The sequence below is a fragment of the Lontra canadensis genome, unplaced genomic scaffold, assembly GCF_010015895.1.
Source record: "Lontra canadensis isolate GAN:19392208 unplaced genomic scaffold, GSC_riverotter_1.0 scaffold25, whole genome shotgun sequence".
NCBI classification, from domain to species: Eukaryota; Metazoa; Chordata; class Mammalia; order Carnivora; family Mustelidae; genus Lontra; species Lontra canadensis.
In genome coordinates this window covers 8,400,940-8,428,863 of record NW_022631019.1, presented here as the reverse complement: position 1 = coordinate 8,428,863, position 27,924 = coordinate 8,400,940, and the positions used below count along the sequence as shown (strand labels likewise).

The following is a 27,924-nucleotide window of genomic DNA, read 5'->3' as shown; positions in this document are numbered from 1 at the left end:
CCGCCACCCCTACGTCGAGGACGAAGCTGTGGCATCGACACCTTTCCCGTCTCCCAGGAGATTTTCTGAGTCATCGTCTCCAGGGAATGAGGCTCTGCTCCCACGATAGGAGCGGATGAGGAAGGGGCTTCAGCAGTCCGAGGGGGCAGGGAGGGGGCTTGAATCTGAGTCTCTGTGTCTGCCCGGAAGCTTGGAGCAGAAGTCCTGGGGCTGTCTTCTCGCCCCTAGAGCCTCTCTGGGCAGCTGGCTAAGTCCTTGACTGCTCAAGTCCAGGCCACAGAAGAAGCCGAGGAAGAGGACTGGGTTTTTTCAGGAAGCCAGAAGGGAAAGGGACAAGTTGCTACAAAGCAATGAACACGAACAGTGTCTCCCTGGGCTGGTCCAGAGCCCCAGGAACGCCCCAGCAGAGGAGGTGGGCTCTGCTTCTGGCTCGTGGCCAAGTCTGTCTGACGGTGGCTCCAAGAGTAATGGAGGTCAAGAGCCTGGAGGCGGGACCCCGAGGCCCCAGAGTGTTGCTGGGCAGTGGTTGTTGGCAAAGAGGAAGAGGTCCGAGGCGGCCTGGCCTGGCCGATTAGGGATCCACGAAGGACACGGCGATGTAACGGGTGCCCCTGGTGGTGGGGAGCCCCTCGTGGTAGTGCGTGAGTCGCCCGGGGTGCATGAGGGTCCAGCCCTTCCGTGGGGCTCGGATGGAGCAGTTGTAACGCAGGAAGCGACAACCCCCACCCTAGAAGATGGGAAGTGTCAGGAGGCTGGGCCCTTCCCCCACCCCCATGCTGGATTCTCCCTGCAGCCCCGCTGCGCAGCCGCCTGGGACACCTTGTGGAGTCACGGCCATAGCTGCCTGAGGAAGACACTCAGCCAAGACAGAGGGAGCCAGACCCCCTGCCTGGGAGTCAGGCAGCCCTGGCCAAATGCCAGATACGTGTTTGCTTAACCAACTTTCTGCCCCACCCAAGCCTCAGTTTCCCCTTCTGGGAAATGGGTATTAACCTCACAGGGTCATGAGAGTTCGGTGAGACGAGTAAAAGCTTAGGAACGGCATTCTCAACCGCCGCATTGTGGACGTTTGGGGCCAGAAAAAAATTTTTTTTAAAATCGGGCCAAAAAAACACATGACATAAGCTTTACCAACATAAACATTCTGAAGTGTGCGGTTCAGTGGTACTAAGTACTAAGTCCACGCGTACCGCTATGCAACCTTCACCACCAGGGGCGAGGGCCTTCTCCCTTAATGGGGGGCTGTCCTGGGCACCCCAGCCCCTACTCGCTGTCAGCACCACCGCCACAATTGTGACAACCAAGAATGTCTTCAGATATTGCCAATGTCCCCGGGGGCTGGGGGACAAAAGTGTCCCCCAGGAGAACCCCTGTTTACATGGTAAACTCTCAAGAAAATGAGAGGTGTTTGTATGGGTGTCCTCAGCCCAGGACTGAGTCCCTGAAACAGCAGCTTAAGGCATGAGTGAAGGAATGAATGAAAGGCCCCCAGCTGATCACACCCGGAGGCCTCCTGTGGGGCCTTGAGGCCCCCAGAACTGTCCCCTCTCCACCCCCCATCCTCCTGGTTTCCCCAGCTCTCCTCCAGCCACAGGCCTGCGCCCCACACCCGGGCTGACCCCATCCCTCCCCAAGGAGCCTTCTTACTCCCAAGGATGGAAATTCTACACTCTGCATCACCGACGGCTCTCAGGCCTTGAGTGCTTACTGGGTGTCCATGGAAGCTCTCCCCTGGATGAGCTCATGGAATTCTCACAGCATTTCTACGGAGGAAGCCCCACGTTTCCCCATCTAAGATGCGGGGAAACGGAGAGCCTAAGACACATGCCTGAGGCCACGGAGCTGGCGAGTACGGAGCAGGCAGGGCCCCAGGTCCGCGCAGGCTGACCTCCGACTCCTGTGCCCCTGCTCCACTCCTTCCCTATAGCACGGAGGCCTTCTCTTTCTCTCCGGTTCTCTGGCCCCGGGTCCCCTGGGCCCTGCCACCGAGCCCTCCTCCACCACCCTGTAAGCTGCCCACCTCGTAATCCACGCCGACCCGGTTCAGGGCGATGTTGATGGTGAAGGTGGAGGCGTCGTGGTGCGGCATGAGTGAGGGCTGCTCGTCTGGCTTGTAGCGGACGACAAAGGCCAAGTCGAACTGGGCCTGTGTCGAGGGAAAGAGAACCGGCTGGAGAGGGGCTGACCGAGAGCAGGAGAGGCCGGGCTGCACAGAAGGGACCCCTCATCTGGTCTCAGGGGACACTGGCTCCCAGCGGGCAGGTCTGTTTCACACAGTGCTCCCCAGAGCCCGGCCCAGGGAAGGTTCTCGGTAAAAATGTGCTGAGGGAGGAAAGGACAGAAGGAAGGGAAGGGAAGGCAAGGGAGAAGGGAGAAGGGACAGGGAGAAGGAGAGGAGGGGAAGGAAACAGGGCAGAAGGAGTGAATCAAATTCTTGCAAGCCTTCGTAGCAACTAGGCAGGCTGCCAATTCCTTGAGGGCAGGGCCCAGGCAGTGGGAGCAGGTGTCTGGAGGAAAGCGTGTGCACAGACTGTGAGAGAGGGAGGGAAGGAGGGCAAAAGCCACAGGGGTGGTCAACAGATTCTCAGTGGGAAGCTGGGAGAGGAATGGTTGCCCTGGCTTGCCAGCAGAGGCGTTGCAGAGGAATTTAAGGACATGGAGGAGGGGGTCCTAGGGGTGAGGTCAGAGGTCAGAGGCAAGGCAGGCTGGCCCTACCCTGGACCCTTCCAGAGGCCCCCTGACCCCAACCATGGGAGGAGACTGCACTCCCACCTGGAGACCAAATGCTCAGGCCTCTTCCGCAAGCTGGGGCTGCTCTCTCTCCTCCCCACAAGCCAGTCCAGCCCTGCTCCCATCCCGGCCACCTCCCCGGGGCGCCCACCCTGGTGTAGTAGCCGGGGTAGAGCTTCTCCGTCATGGGGGCGATGTACTCCACCAGGAACTTGTGCCACTCCCGCTCAAAGTTGATCTGGTTCATGTGGATGTCGATGGTCGGCACGTTCTCGTAGCCGCCCTGGATGCGGTTGTCCTGGAAACGACCGAGGGGAGCCTGGTTAGGGGAAATCAGAGGTGGCCGCCTGGTGTGCGGGCTGTCTGACCCCCACCCCCTGACCTGTGAATGTGATGGGAAAAGGTCAGGGTACAGGGCCAAGGGAGGGGGCTCCGCAGAGAGAACGGAGGTCACTAGTCTGCTGACTGTGGGTTAATCAACAAGGGAGGATGTTTAAAAGGAGATCTTGAAGACAGAGACTGTCCTGCTGGCTGGAGGAAGTAGGGCCATGAATTCTGCCCCAGGAGCTCCGAGTAGGACCTCGAGCCTCAGAGGAGACCCCAGTCCTGGCTGACATATCGACGGGAGCCTCGCGAGACCCTGAGTGGAGGACCCGGCTAAACCACCGGGGACTCCCAACCCCAGAAACCCGTGGAGGATTCCTGGGTGTTGTTTGAAGCCACGAGGCTCTGTAGGGATTTGTGACAACACAGAGGAAACCAATTCAGAGGGCCCGGGTTAGCTCGGGCACTGGAGTTCCAGTGCTGACCTGGTCCCTGGAGCACGAGGGCCAGCCAGACCCCAGAAAGCCTGGACTATCCCAGTTACTGGCTTTTAGAGTTTAGCTCAGCCTCCAAAGCATGTGGCTTAGGCTGAGAACCGGAACCACAGGGTAGTCCAGCTGCCAGGTCAAAGGTTAGTCAGGCTCGGAGCCGCATAGGCCCAGAGGGTCACGTGCCTTTAAAAGTGCTCCTTAGGGACGCCTGGTGGCTCAGTCCCTTAAGCCTCTGCCTTCAGCTCAGGTCATGATCCCAGGGTCCTGGGATGGAGCCCTGGGTCAGGCTCCCTGCTCAGCAGAGCTTGCTTCTCCCTCTGCCTGCTACTCCCCCTGCTGGTGCGTGCTCTCTCGCTTCGTCAAATAAATAAATAAAATCTTAAAAATAAATAAAAGTGCTCCCTGAACTTGGGGCTCCTGGGTGGCTCAGTCAGTTGAGTGTCCGACTTGATTTCGGTTCAGGTCATGATCTCAGGGTCACGGGATCGAACCCTGCACCAGGCTCCATGCCAAGCATGGAGTGGAGCCTACGTAAGGGTCTCTCTCTCCCTCTCCTTCTGTCATCCCTTCCCCTCCCTTAAAAAAAAATGTTCCCTGAACTTTCCAAGATGAGTACAGGCACCGGATTCCTCCTCTGGGGAACGCACAGCCTCTCGGCCTGACATGCCACTTGCTTCTGCTGTCTGGCGAACATGGCACTCATGTTCCTAATTCTTCCTCATCCCACTCTTGCTCAGTCCTCTCCCATGACTCACCCAAGCTGGGGAAGGAAGTTACGTCATTCTAATAACGAACCAGAAACTGGAAATCTAGCAATTCCAGATTAAGACGGCTCCAGGTCACCACGGCTCGCGGTCACGGCAGCATGGGCACCCACACTCCACCCCATTTCTCAATGTTCCCCTACTCTTAAGTGCCAGAACCACCCATCTGAAGAGCCAGAGAGGCTGGCTGGCTCGCCAGGGCAAGAGCCCAGAGGGCAGGTGTTGGTGGAGGGGCGGCCCCCCGGCACCCCCAGCCCAGGCACCGCACCCACCTTGTTATCTCCCAGAGACCACTGGCCGTAGTGCTCCATCTCCTCCACCAGCTCGTCACAGGCTGCCTCCGTGAAGATGGGGAACCAGTAGACGTCTGGGCAAGGCTGGGGAGGGCAGGGACTCAGTGATAGAGGTCTAGAGGGGCCCCGCTGCACCTTCCCCTGCCCCCACAGGCAAAGACCCTCATGCAGCCCAGGCCCTTCCTCACGCCCTTGTCTGCCAGCTGCTAAGGGGGGAAGGAAGCAGAGCTCAGTGCTCGCCCTTCTCAGCCGGGGTCACAGAGCTCCTGGTGCAGGGCCAGGAAAGGAACGTGCACAGTTTCTCGCTACTGGCCCCTGGTCCCTAGCTGAGACCACATTTGGGGACGTTTTTTCTCTTTCTCACCTGGGCCAGAGGAGAAACTCAAGGTTCCCAAGGCCCCTGAAGACTCCAGCTGGGAAGGGCCAACAGAAGGAAGGGCCATCCTATGACCCACTCCATCGCCCAAACATTGCTGGGGCCCAGAAAGGTGCCTGGGGCAGCTAGTTTCCTCCCTCTGCCCTTCCTCCCTCTCGGCAGGTGCAGGGTGGAGATCCAGGACCTTTGTTCCCGGAGGTGCCCAGTCCTTACCGTCTCTACCAGCTTCCCTGCCAGGGCCTTGGTGTAGTTCTCGTGGATGTACTTCTCTTTCCAGTCCTGGAGGGGCGGGGGGCGGGGGCAGTTGGGATCCTTAGGCCTGGCCTGGGCCAGCTGGGGCTCACCCCTTGCCCAGCTCCAGGGAACACTGCAAGAGGCGGTTCTTCCCCCCAGGCCCCCTGCAATGTGGGTGAGTGTGTGCCCGCAGGAGCTGGTGTCTGCACGTGTACCTACATGCGTGTGCAGGTGTGCATGTCTGTGCGTGTACCCACGTCAGCCACAAGCTCGCAACGCCTAGGAATGTTGTCAGCACTTTCTCCTCCTCTGATCTTCACAACACCCTCAGAAGTGAGTGAGGCTGGGGTAGTATACCCATCTTAGAGCTAAGAGAACCGAGGCCCCAAAGACGGAGAAGCTCAAGGGACGGTCCACCGACAGGGGCCTGACTCCTGATCCTTCCTCCTCCACTAGGTGGCGCTGCCGCTCAAGAGCCCTCCCACGGCCCAACCAGTCCCTGGGGTGGAGGAAAGCTGGTGCCCCATGGGGTCCACAGCCTTTCTCAGGCTAAGCAGGAGCATCCCCCCCAGCAGGCTCACGGGGGTCCCTTCTTCTCCCTCCCCTGCCCGTCCAGCTAGGGCCTCACCTCGGGGTTGCTGAACACCTCCCAGAGGTCGTTGTGAAGGTGGCTGGTCTGGTAGTTGTCCAGGGAGAGCAGGTGGCCAAAGGTGTGCCGGTTGGTCAGGAACATGAACACATCCTGGGGAGAACAGGCCGGATGGAAGAGACACCCCCACCCCACAGTCCCACGCACAGCCCAGGAGAGGCTCAGCGGGAGCCTCCTCTGCCTGTTAAGTTGGAGATGAGGGAACCAAGTGCGGGTCACCCCATCTCATCTCCCCAGCACCCAGCCCAGGCCTGACACGCGATACGATCAAGGAGGGCTTCCTGGAGGACCGAATGGGAACGAAAGGATGAATGTATGAAAGCAAAGGATGGTGTCTGCTCCTGACGTTTTGGGCATGGGGAAAAAACATCATTATGCTGTCACTTTTTAAAAAAATAACCACAAAAACATCCTGGGTGGGGCGCATGGGCGGGGCAAGGGTGTCTCTCAGGCACACTACTTGGGTATATTTAGGTGGAAGTTTAGGGTTTTTTTTGGCTCTGTTGAAAATGTACATAAAACAGAGCTGTGCGGAAACTGGGTCCACTGAAGTGATCCCCATGGACCCCAAGGACCAGCCCTCATGCCTGCCGCTCCAAGTGCCCCCCACCAGGCCCTGGCATCTCAGAGACTCCAGGGAATAAGGTAGCAGACACAGACCACCTTCTCCATCAACAGGGCCTCCTCTGAGTGCCCAGCCCAGGCCGACCTGCTGACGGATATTGGCACAGAAGGCCATGTCGGGGTCCAGCTTCCTGTGGTGGAACAGGTCTGTCTGCTGCAGCTCAGCCCGCAGGGCACTGCCCTTGATCAGGTAGATGTTTGAGATGTATGGCACGTTCCAGACGCCACTAAGGGTGAGAGAAGAAGATGGAAGGCGGCCGCAGGCTGGTCACAGGCTGGGGGCCAGGCCCCGGGACAAGGGGAAAGTCACAGGCTGGGGGCCACAGCAGTGCTGATTCGGGCACACAGGCCCAGGATAATTGTCAGGAAGCCCTTCCGTGTATCTGACTGCAGTCTTCCTTGCTTTGGGTCCAGCAGGAATTTGAGGGCAACAAGGACAGGACTGTGGTGAGGGGGTCGTGGACAGATGGATGGGGGGGTTCTCATCCCACAGGTACTCACACACGCCGGCCCTGCACAATGTCCACATAGTCCTCAGAGCGGGCGTAGTAGCCGTCCGCACTCAGCGCGCCCCAGAAGTTTGACCACAGCCTCCCATGGCGGGTCATCAAGGGGGCGATGACGTTCCTGAGAAAGAGAGCACCTCAGCGGGGTTCCCCCGGCCCACTGGGAGTCCAGGGCAGATCTAACTGGATGTGGGGAAGGACAGGGCGAGGGCCTTTCAAGCACCCCCTGGGGCAGGGCCAAGAGCGGGGGGGGGGGGGGGGGGTGGGGGTTGGCCCAGATGGGGCCCCCACCCCCTCCACCAGGACAGCCAGGGGCAGAGGGAGGAAGGGGCGGTGTGGTTTGTAGCACGGAGGAGGGAACATTCTGGAGCAAGACGAGGGTGCCAGGCTGGGACAGGCCCGGGGTAGGAGGCGAGGCCGAGGTGAAGGGGGAGAAGGCAGGACGGCGGGGGGGGGCCCGGAGCGGGAGCAGGAGCGGGGAGCTCGGAGGGCCTGGTGCCGACTGCCAAGGCCCGCCCGCAGCCTCCCTTGCTCACTTGTTCTGCTCGACCAGCAGGCGCAAAGTTTTCGGCTCAGTCAGAGCCACGTCGGCGTCCACACTGAAGTAATAGGTGCAGCTCCGGTCCTGCCGGCACAGGTCCCTGCGGGTTGGGGACCCGGGGTCAGCGAGGTTGGGGCTCGGGTGCCAGGGTCCCAGAGAGCCCCGCAGCCGGGCTTTCCAGGCCTGTCCCCGTCCATGACCGCAGGGAACCAGCCACCGGTATTTAAAGGGGTCGGGCCAGCCCTGGTGCAGGCTCGGACCCAGACCCTGGGCAGCCAGGCCCTCAAGGCGAGAGCTCGCTCCGCCCCCAGAGCTCACTCAGCAACTGGTATCAGGTGCCCTATAAACGCTTGTACTGGGGAGAGCACGGCCCCCAGCTTCCTACACTACCCAGGGCTAGGGGGGACACTGGTCCTGCCCTTCCGAAGTGCGGCTTGGTGACCTGGCCCGAAAGCCTTATGAATGTATGTTCTTTTCATTTATCTGGCCCAGGGCTCGGCAGACTGGAGTCCACGGTCCAAATCCAGCGCCTGCCTGGTAGGGCACAGCTCGTGAGCTAAGGACTGTTTCGCAGTTTTAAATGGTTGGGGGAAAAAATTTCTAAAAGTGATGAAATTTGATGAAATTCAAATTTCAGGGTCCATAAATAAAACTCTGTTGGCGCACAGTCACGCCCAGCAGGCTACAGCCACAGGGCCGAAGCACATGGATTTACTACCTAGTCCTTTCCGGGAAAGCTCACCAGCCACGGTCAACAGATGACTTGTTTGTTCGTTTGAATGATTGGGGGAAAATCACAGATGGTCTCTGTCAGCTTATTTATCTACTTCTGGCCCTTTGGTTCTTCCTCTTTTTTCAGATTTCCTTTCTGCACCCAAAGGACACTGCTCGGCCCCACCCAGGAGCCCCCAGGTGGTCAGGGCAGAGACCATTTCCCCACTTGACAGACAGGGACACTGAGGACCAGAGAGGGGCAGGAACTTGCCAGAGAGCACACACAGGCTTCTGAACGCCTGTCTCCTGGCCCTGATGCTCCTGACACCATGCCCCCCACCCTCCCTCCCCCACTACCGTCAGCAGAGACAACTGTGATGCTCTGGTCCCCAACTCACGCGCCCATGTTCCTGGCGTCGGCGTTGGCCATCCGAACCTCAGGGCCCACCAGTTTCACGGACGGGTACTCGCCGCCATGCTCTGCCAGGAACTGCTCCACTTGAACCTTGTGGTGTGGTTCCTGGGGTGGGGGATGGGAGGGAGAGGATGGGGACACAGGTTCCACCGTTCCACCCCGCCCCCCCAGGACCACAGCACCCTCTGCGACTACAGGCCACTCCTCTTCATTCCCGGCACACTCTTGCTGGCCATTGGCTTTCCTACCACCAGACCTTTGCCCATGCCAGGCTTTCTGCCTGGAGTGCCCTTCTGCAGCCATCCTTAACCATCCTCCCCTGACCAGGCCAGGCCCACTGGCCTCTTAAGAGCCTCTGTCACTAGGACAGCACCCCGATCCCACAGGCCCCATATCCAGAGTCATTTTTTCTGGTCTGGAGTACAGCCCAGGGATCTGCTTCATTGCAAAATGCTCCAGGTGATCCTTGGACCACCCTGGAAAAACAACGGTCCACACCAGGGGCCCCTTGCCTGGGAAAGCAGAAAGAACAGGACGTTTAGAACCAAACCCAGGATTTAGAGTGCAGCCCAGCTCTGCTACAGTCAGCTGTGTGACCTTGGGCCAGGCACCTCTCCTGTCTCAGCTCTCATTTCCTCCCTTGTGAAATGGAAGGGCGATTGTGCCCTCCTCACAGGGTCACTGTCAGGAGTCGACAGGTCAGACAGGGCACACAGAAGGGCCCAGAGACGGCCTGTGACGACTGTCTTCTTCCACACCAAGTCACAAAGTCGGAATTCATGGCTGTGCTGTTTCATGTCTCCAGGGAAGCTGGGAGCCTCCCACGGGCCGGGTCCACACCCTCCTCCTCTTTCCATGGGGCACAGCTGAATGAACGTCTGCGGCCCAGGCGACCCGAGCCTGGGGCCACAGGGCCCTGGGCATGGGGTGCAGACGGTCAGAGCTGAGAGGTCTCAGAAAGCGCTGACACTAGGTGGGGCAGCTGAGAGGACATTTAAGACAAGGAGCCTTGACAACAGGGAGGACCGGAGAGTGTATCTGGCGTCCCAGTTATGGAGACTGGGATAAGCAAAAGCAGAGCTGGGACCTGATCCAGCTAAGAAGAAGAGGAGAGGGAGGGAGCTGGGAATACTGAGCCCGGGCCTGCTCCCCACAAAGCAGCAGGCCTCAGAGCTCTCCCCGGTTCCCCAGAAGGTACGCAGGGCAGAAGAACCCATCTGTCACCGAATCATATCAGGAGCACCTGAAGAAACCAGGCCAACGTTGACAGCTAGTGTGTGCCTCCCCCATGGCAACAGCCTCTGCGTCCCACGTGCCCACCTGTGGAACCCCTGCAGCAAATCCACGTGGTCAGCACACTTCTATCCCGATTTGAGAGATGAGAAAACTGAACACAGAAAGGTTGAGGACTGTACCCAAGGTCACACCTGTACCCAGCCGGGCCGCCTCCATCTGGCCCAGATGCTGCTGCTGCAGCTAGTCCCAGAGATGTCCAAGGCCACCCCGTGAGGTAGACCTGTACGCCAGCCACCTGCTACTCACGTGGTTGTGGATGAAAAGCCGCATCTGTTTCCGGGGGTAGTGGAGGCGGAGAAGCCGCTGGAAGAACAGGGATAGGAAGGGCGTGGGCTGTTCGATGAAGACGCCGACCAGGACCGTGGGCAGAGCTTCATCCTGCATTGGGGGGGGGGTAGTGTGAAGGGCTGGCAATGTCCAGCCACCGGGCCACGGCTGAGCCCCTACGGTGGCCCAAGGGACCCAGGGCCCGAGGCAGAGTTGTGCAGACTTAGCAGGAAAGGGGACCTGGGCCAGGCAGCTCCAAGCAGCCACGTGCAGGCAGGCAGAGGCAGGGCCCAGTGCGGAAGCAGAAGGAAGCAGGAGGAGAAAGTCCCAGCTGGGCAGAGTTTGCCTCGACTTGGAGCCAGGACCAGCTGATGGCCTGCGGTCAGAGGGCCTGGCTGGCATGGGTTTGAAGTGAGCTATAAATGAGGAGTGAGGTCTGTAAGATGAGAGGGGGTGCTGTAGGAGAGGAATCGGGCTAAGGAACCAGAACTTTGGCATGGCTGGGGGTGGGGTATGAGCTGGAGCCGTAAGTAATCTGAGAAGGCTTCCAGGAGGAGGTGCCTGGGGGAAGAGGAAGATGGAACCCCAGACAGGAAGGTGATCCTTTTACCTCCCACCAAAGACAAGAGCCTCTTCCAGAATCACTCATCCTCCCCATCCAAGGAGACTGAGCCCCTTACGCCTGGCAGCCATACCCCAATCCCCCTGAGGCTCCTCAGGCCCTCATCACACACGGCGCAGCCTGTCTCGAAGGTCCAGAAGCGCGGGATGTAGTTGCCCAGGTAGTTCAGCTGCAGCTGTGGGGAAACATGGGGTCTGAGACGTGGGGTCTGGGGCCCGGCCCACCCATCTGTACCTACTGAGTCACATATCCCTCAGCCCCTGGGATACCTGCACCCCAGCCCTCTAAGGGGGCAGGAATGTGACTTTACTTGGGGCAGGTTTTGGAGAGAATGTTCCGTCCCCCTGGAGATCACCAAAGCTGCTCCGAGGACAGAGTGGGGCTTGGCATGCTGCCACACCTTCATCTCTGGATCTGCCAGGAGCATGTAAAATGCAGATCGCTGGCCGCCCCCCACGCCAGAGAGTCCCACTGAGCAGCTCTGGGGTGGGGTCAGGAAATCTGCTTTCACACTTGCCCCATTCTCTCCTGGCCACGTGACTCTGACACACTGGGGGGAGGGGAGGGGGCCAAGGACCACACTTGAAGCAATTTGCTGTGAGCCAGGGCTGGCTCCTCAGGGCCCATGAGGTCTGGCTCTCACCCCAGCCCCTTCTGAGCCCCAAGAGCACAGGAACAAGTCTGTCCCGCTCATGACTGACTCTGCCTTATGTTCTGGTGTAGACACTCTGTAAATGTTTATTGCCTGAAGAAACAAGTCTGCCCTGGGAGGACGGGGTACGGATGACTCAGGTGGCCCAGCTGAGGCCCTGATGGGGACAGTGACCTCTTCTGTGTCTTGTGGTTGAGCAGGGATAAACATCACTGACCACCACAGCAAGGAGACAAGGCACCACACTGAACTCAGACGTGAGGACAGAAGTAGTGACGTGGCAACAGGGCCCCAGGGTTGGAGGGGAGGTGGCCCTGACCCCAAGGAGAAGCCATGGGATCATGGTGAAAACAGACTTGGGCCTCTGGCCCCTCTCTTGCTCTCTACCCGCGGGCTGCGGCCTCCCCCTACCTTGGTGGGCCCATTGCCATGAATCAGGACTGGGAGAGTGTCGTAGGCAAGGTTTCTCGCTCTCACGTGGCCCATCTCGAACTTGAGCACGACCTCATCTGGGGGTCAGAAAGCACAGACACATCCAGCGTCAGGCCCAGAGGCTAAGCTCAAATCCTGGCTCCCGCCCAGGGCATGTTCCAGGCCACCAACACCACCTCTTTGAGCCTCAAGTTTCCTTGTCTGTGAAATGGGGTTAAGAGTGGGAGGAGTCCATGCTGGGCAAGCACTTAGCACCCTGCTGGGCACATGGAGTCCATAGCAACCCCCGGAATTTACTGTGATGACTTCTTGGAGCCGGAGGTAGGGGAGGGGACAAAGCAAAGACCTGAGACATCCCAGCTCCAGCTCCAGCTCAGAGAAAAGCCCCCAGGACAGGGCCTGGGGGTGTGCAGAGCAGCACTGAGAATATGCCAGCCCAAGAGGAAGCCCTGGGCAGGGTGGGGGACAGATCCTGTCCTGGTGGAGAGGATTCCTCCAGCAGGGTCCTAACCCCTTTGCTCTGACCCCGTTAGACAGCAGGAGGAAGCTGCCTGTCTGATAGTTATAAATGCAGAGGGGCCCGTCATCAGAGGCCTGGAAGATACCAGGGAAGGAGGTCCTCTGTGTGGGTGATCACGTGAGGGGGACCCTCCGTGCAAGCTCTTGGCTTCCCCAAAAGATGTTCTGGACCTGGCTTCTTAATGTAGGTCCACGTACTCCCAGAAGCCACAGACAAAGGGGTGTGGCTGTGTCTGCACCTTCCCGAGAAAGGAATCATAGTACTGACTGGATTCTCAAAAACCAAGATTCCATTTACCCCGTAAAATCACCAATTAGTGGGGCGCCTGGGTGGCTCAGTGGGTTAAAGCCTCTGCCTTCAGCTCAGGTCATGATCCCAGGGTCCTGGGATCAAGGCCCGCATTGGGATCTCTGCTCAGCAGGGAGCCTGCTTCCTCCTCTCTCTCTGCCTGCTTCTCTGCCTACTTGTGATCTCTGTCAAATAAATAAATAAAATCTTTTTAAAAAAATCACCAATTAGCTATTGGGTCTAACTATTCCTTTCTAAAGATGGGAAAATGAGGCCTAAAGGTGTGTGTGTATGTGTGTGAGAGAGAGAGAGAGACTTGCCCGAGGTCACCCAGGAAGACAGGCAAAGGACTGTTGTCACCAGCCACGGATTTGGGGCCAGCCCTGGGGGTTTCTGTTTTTAAGGACCAGGCAGCCTCTCTGCTTTCCAAGTTATCTATCACCCTCCTGTCAGCTCGGTCCCTGTGCATGCCCAGGAAGCCTTTGCCGGGTAGGGGAGAGGGCAGGGAAGGAGGGGAGCCCGCTCACCTGTAAGAACCAGGGCCCCAGGACAGGGGGCAGGTACCCGCAGTGTGCATTGCCCAGCTGCTCCCAGGCTGAGCGGTTGTCCCCTGCCCGGGTGTCCCGCAGGCTCTCACACTGACTTCTTGGTCCTCTTTTCTCCACTCCTAGAGACCCACAGCTCTGCCCCAGGGCATCCAGGTGGCCTCTGGGGACCTCAGGACGGGGGCAGGTGACCTCCCAGCACAATGGCCACAGAAAAACCAGCCCATTCTCCTTGTTGGACTCAGGCCCTGCCTGGAATCTTTACCTCCTTCCTAACATCCCTCTCAGGATCCCCCTCCCCGTGGGGGCTGCTCACCCAGGGCTCCATCCAGGTTCTGGAAGATACGGCAGCGGTGGTCCAGGGTGATGTTGATCCGTTCCTGCGGGAAAGAGGAGACCAGACTGCAACAGGGACAGGCCCTGGCGGGGGATGGGGCCCCATCATGCCCAGTGTGGGGAGCCTGCCTCCTACTTCTGCCACTTGCTCTCCCCACACCCACTCTGCCCTGTCACACCGGTGCAGCTGGCCGCCCTAGGATCTACTGGTCCAGTGGCTCTACTCACAGAGAACCAGGGACTTTCCGAGTCGGAAGGCATCTAAGGAAAATAGCTAATCTAAGTACATCCACCAGGATGACAACAAATTGCTTATTTTTTGCTTTACTGTCATTTGCTAAGTACTATAAATACATTAATTTAATTCACACAACATCCTTATGGGAAAGTATCACCATCACTACATTGAGGTGTAGTTTTAAAAAATACAGCATTAAAAAAATACAGATTTATTAAAAAATATAGCACAGAGCAGTTGAATGACTTGCCTAAGGTCACACAGCTAGTAACTGTCTACGCTGGCATTCAAACCCCAGAAGCCTGGCCCCGCACACCGGCCCTTACCCTCTTCTCTGGGTCCAAGAAGATCTTGGTATAAAAGAGCTGGTCGCTGTCACTGTCCTGGCCTTCCCACTCGGCCACCAGTTTGCTGAGGTTGGGGGCATAACCGATGAAGCCTGCGGGTTGGTGGGGGACATGCAGAGACAGACACTTAGCTTCCGGCCTCCAAGTCAGGAGCCTCTTCCCAGCATCCACTTTCATTCACCTCCCCCTCCTTCACCTTCTCTTAGGAGCCCTCCTGGATTGAGTGGAGGTAGTGTCTCCAGGCTGAAAGCACCCTGCTAACCAATGCCACTTGGTGACAAGTTCCCCCTGAGCTCACGGAGAAAGATCACGGGTGCCCACTAACCTGCACCAGCTCAGGTGCTGGGCACCACACAGGTAGGTGGCAAATGAATGGATCAGACCAGGAGTCCCTGGAGAGCAGAGCTGGTGGGGCAGAGGCTAGGAGCCGCTCTTCTAGTTATCTGGGAAACTTGGCCCAGAGAAGGGCAGAGGCTGGGCCAAGGTCACACAGCGCATGGCGGCTTAGAGGAAAAAGCCCACACAGCATCTTGGCCACAGTGCAGATTGGTAAGGATAGAAGAGAAGGGGGAGAAGGGGACAGACAGGTAGAGGGAGAACACCGCCAGCCCTGGCCAGGACCAGTCCGTCTAGATGGTGCTAACTCTCCCAGCCAATGGGGAAACATGGCTGCCGGTGGGGGAGGGGCTCTTCTGAGCCTGAACAGAGGAATCCGGCCTAAAATACAGATTTTATTCCCCACGCAGCAAGAAGCCATTGACGTGTGTGGATTTGTGCTGCTGGTTGGAGAATGGCCTGGGAGGGGTGAGGGGAGAGGCTGGCGGAGCAGGGAGACCACCACAAATGGCCAGGAGCCAACTGAGGCGGGGACAGTGGGGGTGGACAGGAGGGTGCAGCTGAGAGGTCTTTCAGAGTGGGAGGGGCATAATTGGTCCCCCAGACTGAGGGGCAGGGGAGGAGCCAAGGGAGAACATTTAGGGGTGACTGCGGTTTTGCCCTGTGCAGAAGGGTGGCTGTCCACGAGATGAGGCCGATGGCAGGGGGTCCACCCTGACGGCAGCGGAGGGACCCCTCTGGAGCCCGCCCAGCCCCGTCACGCTCTCCGCACCCGGGCTCCTCACCTCCAGAGCCCAGGAACCTCTTGCCGTCGGACACGGCTGGGTACTTGGCCTCCAGCCTGCGGTCCGGGTAGATGAGCTCCTCGGCTGAAAAGACCACCTGACTCCTGGCCTGCCGGAACTTCTTCAGCAGCTCTCGAGGCCCCGAGGCAAACACCACGTCGTAGCTGTGGCCGGAGCCAGGGGAGGCAGGAACAGGACAGAGGTGAGCAGGGGCTCATGAGGGTACCTCCTCCCACATCACCCCTGGGATATCAATCTGCCCTATTGTCTCCAGCCTGGCCTGCAGGGTTTCTGCCTCCCCTGGGCAGACCCCCGTGCCCATCTTCTCACCACCAATGGAAATGGTCTTTTCTGGGCTCAGGGATCCCGTAAAACTATAGACAACCTTAGCGAGAGTGATCCCCCCCTCTCCCTTATCCTGCAAGGGCCTCATTCTAGAATATTCCATCTCTCTGCTGAGGGGCCCTGCCCAGGAGGCCCCCCACCATCTACCTGTCTGTGAAGAGAATGACCAGGTTCTCCTTGTCTGCATGCTTCTCCAGGGCTTTCTTCAGCAGCCGAACCTTGAGCCCTCCGCCAGCCGACGACCCCTTCTCCCCACTCCAGTCCTCCCCCAGGCCCAACGCCTGTAGAGAAAGGCCCCTTAACATGGGCTTTCGGCGAAGAACTATTTTGCCAGCCAAAATTCCACCCCCACCGGGACAGTGACCATCTTTGCCTGTGTCTGCCCAGGACCTCCTCCTTCACCCATAGGGAAACCATTCTACAATGTATGTGAGGCTGACTGGCCTTGGGGGGGGGGGGGGTGTCATGTGACCACATCTGACCAATCAGAGTGTTCCATCCTTCCCAGGACCATGGGTTTCAGCACAGGACCTAAGCATGGCCTCAGAGTCTTCCCTGGGATTGTTCTGCTCAAACTAAGGAAAATCTGTCTACTTCTGCTCAGGTTGAGAAGCGGGGCATGTGGGTCTGTGGCTGGTGGTCACCTTGCCACCCTGCAGAGAAAACATGTCTGCTAATGAAGACCAACAGGACCTAGAGATGGAAAGATGAAGCCCTTACCATGCAGCTTGAACCCCTAGATCCAACTATGCCTGAAGCAACCCTCTGCTTCAACCTCATTCATGTGAACTAATCCATTTTCTTTCTGACTTAATGCCACTAGATTGCAAGCTGTATAGGCAGTACCATGGTCTGCCTTGCCCACCATCTGGTCCCCAGTGCCTACCACTGTGCCTGACAGAAGGTAACACTTGACACACTCTGCTGAATAGAGGAATATCTTCCTGCAGGGCTAAGCCCTACACACTGCACACGGAGGACACCAAGGGGACTGGGCATCGGCCTGTGTTTCTTTAGAGCAGCATTTACACAGGTGCAGTCTCCAGACTATGGGCCATCCCAAAATCACCGGCGGGGGGGGGGGGGCTGGTGGAAATGCTGGTTCCAAGGCCCTGCCTTCTAAACCAGCCACACACACCCCCTCCAAGCGTGAGCTCGGCCACATACTCCTGTCTCACTTCCCCCACGCTCCCACCTCCGGCACCTCCCATACTTTGACTATGTTCTCCCCCTCCTGCTCTTCCTAACTCGTCCTCATCTTAAGAGCTTCCAGAAGCCTTCCCTGTGGCCCCCATCTGTTTGGGAAGGGCAAAAGCCCAGCTCCTAGACTCTCCCGCCACCCCCTGGCTGTCCTGCCCCCTCCACCCTGCCCGGAGAGCCTCTCACCTGGATCTTGTAGTTGAAGAACTGACCCGAGCGCTTGAAGCGCCGGAACCCCTCCGTCTCCCTCGTGGCCACTGTCAGGACTAACAGGTTGTCTAGGGACAGAGAAGGGCGTGATGAATGGCACTGGAGAAGGAGGAGCAACAGGCACGAGTAGATCCTTGTCCCCAGATGTGGCAAATCCCGGCAGGATGTGTCCTCGTGTCCACCCGTTATAGACAAGGGCCCAAGGCCCAAGTAGGAAGGACATGTTGAAGGTCAGTACTCCGGTCTCCCGATTCTCCTCCTGAGTTCCATCCCCCTGGGAACTGAGCAACATGACAGGAGGTGTCCAGAGCACGGGTGTCTGCACCTTGCACTGTGGGGCTGGGTCTTCCTGGATTTAGGGGGCTCTGGCCTTGCGCAGGGGTGGAGGCAAAGATTCGCTCCGAATGCTGGACACCAGGAGGACCTCTCTGGTCAGTGCTGGCCAGATGCCCAGGCATGGCCACCGCTCTCCGTGCCTGTGCCCAGGGCACACACTGTTCGTCTAACCCAACAGTCTTTCTTGCTGAACTTCACTCGGCCACCACAGGAGAAGCTATGAGTGGACCCTGAGTGGGAAGTGATTCAAAATCCCTAGCTTTGGGGGCACCTGGGTGGCTCAGTCAATTAAGCATCTGCCTCTGGTTCAGGTCATGATCCCAGGGTCCTGAGATCAAGCCCCGTGTCAGGCTCCCTGCTCAGTGGGGAGTCTGCTTCTCCCTCTCCCTCTGTCTGCCACTCCCCTGCTCATTCTCTCACTCTCTCAAATAAATAAAATCTTTAAAAGAAAGAAAGAAAGAGGAAAAGAAAGAACGGAATCCTTAGCTCTGACCACACCAGCTGTAGTACGTTTTTAACAAGAGACCTCTTTTGGGCTCTGTAGTGTGGCTTCACCTTTGCAATGGAACTTGCTGGAAACAACAACCCAGACAGCATCTCGAGGAGCCCTGGGAAAGTCCCTTCCAGATCACAGTTTGAAGCTGGGTTATCTAAGGAACAAAGGCTCCAGAGCTGGCCTGCCTGGTCAGAATCCAAGCTTTGCTCCTTACCAGTCCTATGACCTTAAACAAGTCCTTAATTTTTCAGGGCCCCATTTCCCCCTTTGTAAAACAGGGACGATAATAGTACAGTAGGAGCATCTGGCTGGCTTGATTGGTCAGCAGAGCACATGACTCTTGATACTGGGGTTACGAGCTCAAGCCCTGTGTAGGGCATAGAGACTACTTAAAAAGAAAACAAAACCCAACAGTACAGCAGTCCCCCCTTTATCCGTGAGAGATGCAGTCCAAGACCCCCAGTGGATGCCTGAAACCACAGAGAGTGCCAGACCCCCTATATACTGTGCGTTTTCCTGAATGTCCCGATCTAGGATACAGTTTAATTGTAAGTCAGGCATAGTAAGAAATTAGCAACATAAAACAGAACAATAACAATATAGTGTAATAAACACTCTATCAATGTGACCTCTCTCTCAAATGACCTTACTGCACTGGGCTCCCCTCTCTTGTAATGGCGTGAGATATAAAAACCCTACATGACGAGGGGCACCTGGGCGGCTCAGTCCGTTAAGTGTCTGCGTTAGGGTTAGGTCATGATCTCGGGGTCCTGGGATCGAGCCCAGCACTGGGCTCCCTGCTCAGCAGGGAGCCTGATTCTCTCTCTCCTTCTGCCTCTCCCCCAGCTTGTGCTCCCTCTCTCAAAACCCCAACCAACCAACCAACCAACCATGCTACAGGACAAGAGGAGAGAAGATGAAGTGTAGCTCTGTGACACGGTCAGCCTAGTACTGACAGGTCCTCAGAAGGAGGATCATCCGCTCGCCCACGGATAACCGAGACCCCTGTACCTACTTCAAGGACTGATCAGGGAGAGGAAAACACCTTGCTCTGGCATTCAAGGTTCTCCCTGATGGGCCCAGTGACGTACTCATTCCCTCCACTGAGACGGCCTTCTCCCAGCCGGGGCTCTCACCTTACTGGCTCTTCCCCTTCTGCCCCAGGTCCCCCTCTCTCTCTACCCTTTCCCTAATCTTCCTCCAGGTCCCAGGGCCAGTGACAGTGACACCCCTTTCCTGCCACCACCTCTATGAAGCCTTCTCAGATTTCTCCTGACCTCTCCTGCCCTTAGAGGCAGGACCCCCCCCCACCCCTCCTTCGTAGCACTCATTACTGGTTCCCCGAGATCCAGGACATAATGCTTTTCTGGGTGAACAGACCCAGCAGGTGGCCAGGCCAACACAGGCCAGTAAGGCCTTCCTGTGCACCCGGGCTCTGTGAAAGCAAGAGGAGCCCGGGCTCAGAGAACAAAGGGGTCCCGCCCGGCGGAGCTAGCTGAGCTGGCAGAGCCGGGCAGGCTGCTGGCCCCAGAGCAGGGGGCGGCCCAGCAGTTTGGGCAGGAATCCACTGGAAGTGGCCCCAAGGATCTGGGGAGGGAGGGGTGGATTCACTAGGTAGGTGTGGAGAGGGGAGGCCTCCCCACCTGACCGCGGGGACCAGGAAAGTGGGGTGCTGCTCCCACTGGAGGAAAGTCTCCCCCAATTCTGGCTTGGATGGTTAAGTGAGGAGAGGCGAGTTGCCAGCTCTGAGGCCCTCCTGTCCTTGGCAGGGGCTGCTGGGGACAGGAAAAGTGTCACATTTCATGGATGGAAAAAGCCAGCGTGTGTGTCTGTGTAAGGTGCTGGATGGGGGCTCCCGCAGTCAGGCTGCAGGGGGAGGGCAGAGGGGATGCGGTGGGCATCTTGAGGCTCCTTTGCTGAGTTCCCTCTACCAAATCGTGGTACCAGATGGCTAACCTTTACCGAACACCTTCGGCTTGGTTCTAAGCCCTTTATTGGTCCTAACCCCCTCCTCCTGTTGAGCAGCTTGCCCAAGGGAGCCAGGAAGTGGTAACACCAGTATGTGGACACAGAGGCCTGGACCCAGAGTCCTCCTTAATCCCTGCACACACTGCCCAGGCCCGGGACAGTGACCAGCTCTCTGTCTCTCCGTCTGTAGGAACCCTCACTGTGGTGGAGGAGAGAGCCCCAGGCCGTGCCAGACAGCCCCCTCCAACCCAACAACTCAGTCTGCCTCTTCTATTTTCCTGGATGCTGCCATGCGTCCCCCCAGAACCTTCACAAATCTAGTGCCTGACTCCCTGGCCGAGGACGCGACCAGGCCACCCAGTTCAGAGATCCCAAGCCTGCCTGCACGGCAGAATCACAAGAGATGCTGTGAACTCAACTCCTGGGCCCCAGAACCAGAGGGCTGAGATGCGCCCAGAAGTCCGGATTTATCCTACATCTCCTGGGTGATTTCCGAGTCAGCCACATTTGGAAACCTCTGATCCAGCCCATCTCCTGGTCCTCACTCTGGGCCTGGGGGTCCTCACTCACAGCAAGAGAACTCCAGGAAGGTCCCTCCCCACAAGGGACCCTGGCATCACCTCTCAGCACCGCCCACCCCCCACGAAAGCTGCCTCATGAACTGAGCCTTTGCTCCATTCCCTTGTCCCACCTGCACAGCTCACTCCTCCTCCTAAAGAGGCCTTAGCCCTCCCATCAGCAGTGTAAGAGGGTTCCCCTCTCTCCACATCCTCTCCAACATCTGCTATTTCTTGTCTTGTCCGTTTTTGCCATCCTAACTGGTATAAGGTGGTACCCCAGTGTGGTTTTGATTTGAATTTCCCTGATGGCTAATGATGTTGAACATTTTTTCATGTGTCTGTTAACCATTTGTATGTCTTCTCTGGAAAAATGTCTGTTCATGTCTTCTGCCCATTTTCTGACTTGATTATTTGTTTTTTGAGTGTTGAGTTTGAGAAATTCTTTATAGATTTTGGATATCAGCCCTTTGTAGTGTCATTTGCAAATATCTTCTTCCATTCCATAGGTTGTCTCTTTGTTTTGTTGACTACTTCTTTGGAAAACAGTGTGGATGTTCCTCAGAAAGTTAAAAATAAAGCTACCCTATCACCCAGCAATTGCACTACTGGGTATTTACTCCAAAGATATAGATGTAGTGAAAAGAAGGGCCATATGCACCCCAATGTTTATAGCAGCAATGGCCACAATAGCCAAACTGTGGAAGAGCAGAGATGCCCTTCTACAGACGAATGGATAAAGATATGGTCCATATACACAATGGAATATTATGCCTCCATTAGAAAGGATGAATACCCAACTTTTGTATCAACATGGACGGGACTGGAGGAGATTATGCTGAGTGAAATAAATCAGAGAAAGACAATTATCATATGGTGTCACTTACTTGTGGAACATAAGGAGTAGCATGGAGGACATTAGGAACAGGAAGGGAAAAATGAAGGGGGTGAAATCAGAGCGGAAGACGAACTATGAGACTGTGGACTCTGGGAAACAAACTGAGGGTTTTGTTGGGGGGGATGGGTGAGCCCGGTGATGGGCATTAAGGAGGGCATGAATCGCACGGAGCACTGGGTGTTATCCACAAACAATGTATCATGGAACACTGCAGCAAAACGAATGATGTCCTGGGCAGTGACTAACATAGCATGGTAAAAAATATTATTAAAAAAGAGGGGCGCCTGGGTGGCTCAGTGGGTTAAGGCCTCTGCCTTCGGCTCGGGTCATGATCCCAGGGTCCTGGGATGGAGCCCCACATTGGGCTCTCTGCTCAGCAGGGAGCCTGCTTCCCCCTCTCTCTCTGCCTGCCTCTCTGCCTGCTTGTGCTCTCTCTCGCTCTGTCAAATAAATAAATAAAATCTTAAAAAAAAAAAAGAAAAGAAAAAAAAAGAGGCCGTAGTCCTTCCTCCATGAAGCCCTCCATCATCTCCTCCCCTTATCTGGTGCGCCCTTGGCGTGCCCAGCAGTACACCAGTACAAGCCTGTCCCTTCTCCCTTTGCTGGGCCAGACTCATGTCTTCATCTCCTTGGTCTCCAGCCCCCTCCCCGTGGCTGGGACTGAGTGTGAGTCTGGACGTCTGGTGTGCGCTGTCTGGCCTTAGGGAGCACGTTGGGAAGGTGATTCTAGAAAGCACAGCCATCGGATGAGCCCTTAGGAGACATCACGTGCTACATGAAGTGTGCTGCGTTCACTATCACCTTAACTATCGACATCCCATGTGGCGGGCGGCACTTCTATTCCCCCTTGTGCCTGTGAGGAAACTGAGGCACAGAGAGACTAAATACCCCGCCAGAGGTCACAGAGGCTTGAAGTGAGAGGCGAATGAGCTGGAATTCCAAAGGCCCGTGTTCTCGGCCTCACCGTTTTCCTGGCCGACATTCTGGAATGCTGCGACCGAATCCAGCATGTCCAGCCGCCCTCGCTCAGGCATCCCTAGTGTGGCCGGACACTCAGCTCCCGTCCGGCGGCGGGCATCCACCCAGAGCACAGGGCACACCACGGGGGGACACTGAGGAGGGTCCAGTTCCAAGCACCAGGCCCGGCCCCCCTGCATTCTGGCTGATCCGGCCTGGGGCTCAAGCCCGGGTCTGCATGAGGCCTGACACCCAGGGCTCCAGGCCTGCTTCCCTGGACAGACAAGCTGTGCTCCAGGATCAGCAGAGGTGAGCGGGAGGGAGCAGGGCAGAGTCGCCGACAGATTGCTGGGTGAGTAACTTAGCCTCTCTGAGCCTGTCTCCTCATCCGTAAAACGGGGTCCTAGCAACCCCAGTACTCTCCTCCAGAGACCTGCCTGAGGACTGAAAGAGCTAATGTCTGTGAAGTGTGTGGCACAGGACCTGCCCATGGGGGCCACACAGGTTCTTGTCATAGGGACCCTCCCCGGAAAGAAGTCCAGCTGCTGCCCTTGGGCTCCCAGACCTCTGGTCTTCCTTCCAGAGGGCAAGAATGATGGGGAGAGGCTGTGCCCAGGGCCCTGGGGGGGGAGGGGTTTAGGAAGACACCTCTCTGGGGTCCAAAGTTGAGGCTGAGAACCCAGGCCTGGGTCGCTTTGCTACAGCTGATGCCCCCTCCTCCCCAAGAGGGGCCAGCCCACGCAAGGCAGAGAAAGGCTCTCCAGGCCCCATCCGGAAGCCCAGTCTGCTCTCTGGGGCATGGGAATGAATGAAGCTCCTCCCCCATCCTCTGGGCTCACCCCAGGCTTGAACAGAAGCCATAAAGCAGGTGTGGCAGAATGTCAGGAGATGGGGATTCCCAGTGCCCAGAAGCCAAGTGTGATTCTCCTGGGTCTGGCGCCCCACTCATGTCAGTCCCCTGAGGTCTCCTCAGACACTCCCCTGCCAACACACACACACACACACACACACACACACACACACAGCTGGGCCTGCCTGACTCCTGGGATTTTTCCATTCCCTGCATGGAACAGTATGACCCACAATTCCCACCCATGCCCTATTGACCTCCTGGAGTCTCAGAACAGCAGCCACCAGGCTCCAGCTGGTCCTTCCCTCTCCATGGCCAAACCCAGGCCCTCAGGGCAGGCAGGGAACAGTAATCAGCCAGAAGCATCTACAAGAGGGAGAAAGGACCAGGGGGCATCTGGACTCTCTCCTGCTCCCAACTCTATGAAAATTTGCCTGTTTGGATGTTGCTTTGCTGACAGCCTTTTTCTGTCCCCCACAGTGGGCTGGGGACACCCCCCCACCCCGCATATGTCAATGTCCCCTTTCCCAAGCGCAGGGCATTCTGGAAGAGGAGGACTGTATCTCCCCCATAAGACTGGGCATCTACTGAGGAGAGGAGCTCTGAGTCCTCCCCTAAAATTGGGAGCTCCCTAAAGTGAAAACTCCATCTTCCTCTCCATGTGCCAAATCCATGTGTGTTTGGGTACGGGGTGGACAAGCTGCCAGAAGCACCATTCCCGAACCTGCCCCACTCCTCCCCAAGAGGCATCAGCCCACACTCCTCAGCAGCTGCCCCATCCCAGCCCCCTGGTACTGACCGGGCATCCCGGCCCAACCAGGGGACGGAGGAGCTGGCCTCTCTGGCAGCTGCTGGAGCGTCCCTGCCTCCGGACCCCTGTCAGTGGGCCTGCAGGACAAACTACCCTCCCACTCTGTCCTAGCCAGCAGGCTAAAGTTGAACAGATTCCTCCAGACAGCATCTCCAGGCAACAGGGGTCACGAGCAGCGGGTTTGAGTCCCAGTGAATGACTCTACCTCCAACCACCTACAGCAACCGGAGACCAGGTATTTAACCTTTGGGGGCCTCAGTCTTGCTATCCGCAAAACGGGGATAATGATTCCTTACTTATCAGAAGGGTCTGAATGGAGTAGGAGAAGCAAAGTGCCTCAACTTGACAGTGGCTTGATATTAGCTCCATGTCTGGCCACCCCTTACTTCTTGTCCATCAATCTACTATCTACTTAGCATCTGCCGGGTGCTCTACCTGGACCATCTCAACGGCACACGGGATCCTGCACTCTCAGTGGCAGCTACCTTCCGTGAACTCTGTCCCCTCCCATCACCTGCTGCTGGGGTCAGGGCACCTGAAGCCCCGTCACTGATTAGGTCCCTCTGACTCTGGGGGCTTCGCTGGGGGCAGCCGGAGTTTTCTCTCTTTAAATGGTCTGGGGGTGGACGGAGCACACATCGGCAGAAGCAAGGCAAAGAGAGGCCCGGGATACCAAGGCTATTCTAGGGCTCCAGTCTCCTGACCAGTGAGTAAACCCAGGCCACAGGCCTTTTGCACACACCACCAGCCCAGCGCTGTGCTCAGCACCTGCCTCACTGGATTTTTTTTTTTACCTGATTCACTACCCTGCTGGGATACTCCAGAAAAGCAGGCAGTGCTGGGTTCATGAAAAAAAAAGGCCTGTATAGGCCAGGCATAGAGCTGAACCCTCACCAGCAGGCCTCATCCCATACAATCCTGGCTAGAGCACTAGGACTCGGGTACCACTCCCCCCGGTTTGCAGGCTAGAACACCAAGCTTCATGGAAGCTTCATGGGCTTTACCACTGGGAGATGCGTGGCCTTGGGCACAACCTGGCACAAAGAACATACTCAGAAATGGCAGTTCCACCCCGTCCCTGGTGAGGGTCTAACACAACACCATCCTGCCCCCTCCGGCTCCTCTCAGAGGTTCAGCAGGCAACCCTGGAAGTGACTGGGGGAGGGGTGGGGTGGACAGGGGCACCCACTCAGAACAGTGGGGCACACTCTGAAATCCAATCTGCTTTGGGGATGGAGAAGGAACATGACATGCGGAGCCCAGCAGATCCCGAACCAACCATCCGAAGACTGAACAACCCTAGGCAGTCAGTGCACCTGTCTGGAGGGAGTAAGACCCACCCCGCAGGGGTAATGCAGACCACAGGGGCCCCAGACAGAAGTGCACATGCCTCTGCCATGGGGGACCCCATGCCATCCCCACCCCCATAGCTGGGATGCCTAGAGGCTCCCATGGAACCAGACACCCCCGAGAGTCAATCCTGGTTCCAAGGCCCCCACGTTGTGTGATCTTGGACAAGTGAACGGACTCTGGAGCCTTAGTTTACCCAGCTGGAAAGGGGGGATAAAAGCAGAGCACACGGGAGGTGGAGATCACCCGTCAAGGCTGCCTGGCCCATACACAGTAGCCACTGTCATTACTACTGAGACAGCTCTTATCACTTGACCCTCTCCACGCCCCTCCCCTCCCGGCCGCACGACGCGGGAGCCGCAGCCCCAACAGGGGAAGTGATTCGTCCAAGCGGCCAGCGAGTCAGTGGCCAAGGGACCGGAACCCGGATCTCCTCGGAAGCCCAGGCCTCCCGTGCAGAACGGCAGCCCCCAGACAAGCCCCCCACCCCCCAGGCCCCCGGCCCCGGCCCCGGCCAGGCCCGCGCCCTCACCCTCCGGCTTCGCGTCGCCCTTCGCTTCGGCCAGGAGCAGCCAGGCCAGCGGGGCCAAGAGCAGCAGCAGCCGCATGGCCGGGGTCTGGGGACGTCCGGCCGGCCCGGCGGCGCTCGCAGGCTGGAACTTTCGCGACGGGGTCGGCGGTCCGGCTGCCACGCACGGGGCCCGCCCCGGGGGCGGTGTCGCACCGCCCTCCTGTCCCTCCCAGCCGCCGCCGCCGCCGCCGCCGCCGCCCGCCCGGGGGAAGGGTTTTCCCGCAGACTCGCCCGAACCCCGGCGGCTCCGAGCTGGGGCGGCTCCCGGGTCCTTCCGCCGGCCGGTCCTCCGCCCCGCCCTTCTCTCCGGGCTTCTCCGCGGCTGGAAGTGGTGGGCGGGAGTTGGGGATGGGGGTGGGGTGGGGGTAAGGTCGGGGAGTTCAGAGGCGTCCACGTCCCTGGCGAGATCCTCCTGGCTGCTGGAAATGCAGAAGGTGCATCACCATCTACCAAAAAAGGAAGTCACTTAATCCGCCTTTATGTTCCTGGGTGGCAAACAGAACCTCTGAGCCGAGGAAGGTCTTGCTCTTGAGGTCACCCTGTTAAGTGAAATGAATGAGTGTGAAAGCAAGGAAGGAAGGAAGGAAGGAAGGTAGGTAGATTAGTGGTTTTTCACCAACATGAGTCTTCAAAGCTCATCAAACACTTTAAGGGTTTCTTAGAACAACGGCTTCCAGAGCAGATGTCAGCCAGGGGCAGCCAGGGAAGAGAAAGGCATCCTCCCTTCCTTGGAAAAGGCGCTCGGACAAATCTGAGAGCCTCCTTCCAGGACATTAGTTTCCAGAGGGAAGGTTGTGGGTGCGACTCTGGATGGGCAGGGGCTCCCACCCCCCAACCCCTGGGTGAGGGGGGGCAAAGGGTGAAGGGAGGGGACATGTCGAGGGTGTTACTGAACAAGGCAGAGTGGGCCATGCCTAGGTTCTGGGGAAAAGAGAAATCAAACTGTTTCAGCAAGCGAAATCCTCTACCATTTGCTAAGTCCAAAAAAAGGACATACACTATGACCCCACTCAAAAGAACATCCTCTTGGGACGCCTGGGTGCCTCAGTGGGTTAAGCCTCTGCCTTTGGCTCAGGTCATGGTCTCAGGGTCCTAGGATCCAGCCCCGCACGCATCGGGCTCTCTGCTCCGCAGGGAGGTTGCTTCCTCCTCTCTCTCTCTGCCTGCCTCTCCGCCTACTTGTGATCTCTGTCTGTCAAATAAATAAATAAAATCTTTTAAAAAAAAGAAAAAAAAAGAAGGGGTGCCTGGGTGGCTCAGTGGTTAAAGCCTCTGCCTTTGGCTCAGGTTATGATCCCAGGGTCCTGGGATAGAGCCTCACGTCAGTCGGGGCTCTCTGCTCAGCAGGGAGCCTGCCTCCTCCTCCTTTCTCTCTCTGCCTGCCTCTCTGCCTCCTTGTGATCTGTCTGTCAAATAAATAAAAATCTTAAAAAAAAAAAAAGAATATCCTTTTGTGGATATAATAGAGACAGTGCTAGAAGCAAATGACAGGCAAATGTTTGCAGTGATTATTTGCAGATCGTGGGATTGTATATACATCTATAATTATATATTGCACATATTATTTCCTGGTAGTTTGATTTTCCTACTTATATTTTTCAGTGTTTTTACAATTTTTTTTTGCAAATAATATATCCTATTTGTACAATCCAAACAAAACCAACATATGTTATTTTTAGAAGATAGGTAGAATCCCTGGGAACGTTGGAGATCATCTCACCGTACAGAGATTTACTCTGTACGGATGGTTGATGGACCCAGCAGCAAGCTCAAGGTCATAAGGCAAGTAAAGTGAAGAGGCGTGAGAGCAATCCAGGTCTTCTGTCTTCCAACTGGGACCCAGGGTGGGGAGTTTCTGCAGCTGGGGACAGGATTGGTGCCAGAATCCACCGGATGTTTTTGAATTCAGGAGGATGCAGACTGAAATTCCAGATCCTTCCAGAAGGAAATGGAGGGATGAGCAGAGGGGCGGAGAATGAGCGTGTATGTTGGCTGGCTCAATTTTCAAAGCTCTTTCTCATTCTGTGTTCATAGCAGCCCTGTGAGTTGG

General features: G+C 57.2%; 1 protein-coding gene across 1 annotated transcript; it reads right to left on the bottom strand.

Annotated features, from left to right (window-relative positions):
• Window positions 1-164: 164 nt before the first annotated feature.
• PLOD1 (procollagen-lysine,2-oxoglutarate 5-dioxygenase 1) lies at window positions 165-26,012 on the bottom strand. The gene is made up of 19 exons (XM_032863428.1): window positions 25,836-26,012; window positions 17,057-17,148; window positions 15,818-15,951; window positions 15,326-15,489; window positions 14,184-14,296; window positions 13,600-13,663; window positions 11,910-12,007; window positions 10,920-11,021; window positions 10,204-10,335; window positions 8,645-8,766; window positions 7,528-7,632; window positions 6,987-7,112; window positions 6,571-6,712; window positions 5,841-5,954; window positions 5,192-5,257; window positions 4,582-4,686; window positions 2,882-3,028; window positions 2,021-2,146; window positions 165-727 (listed from the first exon to the last, which is right to left on the bottom strand). The coding sequence occupies exons 1-19, from the start codon at window positions 25,909-25,911 to the stop codon at window positions 572-574; spliced, it is 2,184 nt and encodes a 727-aa protein (XP_032719319.1). The 5' UTR covers window positions 25,912-26,012; the 3' UTR covers window positions 165-571.
• Window positions 26,013-27,924: the final 1,912 nt, after the last annotated feature.

Coding starts and splice junctions, on each gene's coding strand:
- PLOD1 (XM_032863428.1), bottom strand. CDS start 25,911: ATGCGGCTGCTGCTGCTCTTGGCCCCGCTGGCCTGGCTGCTCCTGGCC. Junction 7,633..8,644: donor GACGCCAGGAACATGGGCGC/GTGAGTTGGGGA, acceptor CCCAACCCGCAG/GGACCTGTGCCGGCAGGACC. Junction 7,113..7,527: donor CTGCTGGTCGAGCAGAACAA/GTGAGCAAGGGA, acceptor TCTCTTTCTCAG/GAACGTCATCGCCCCCTTGA.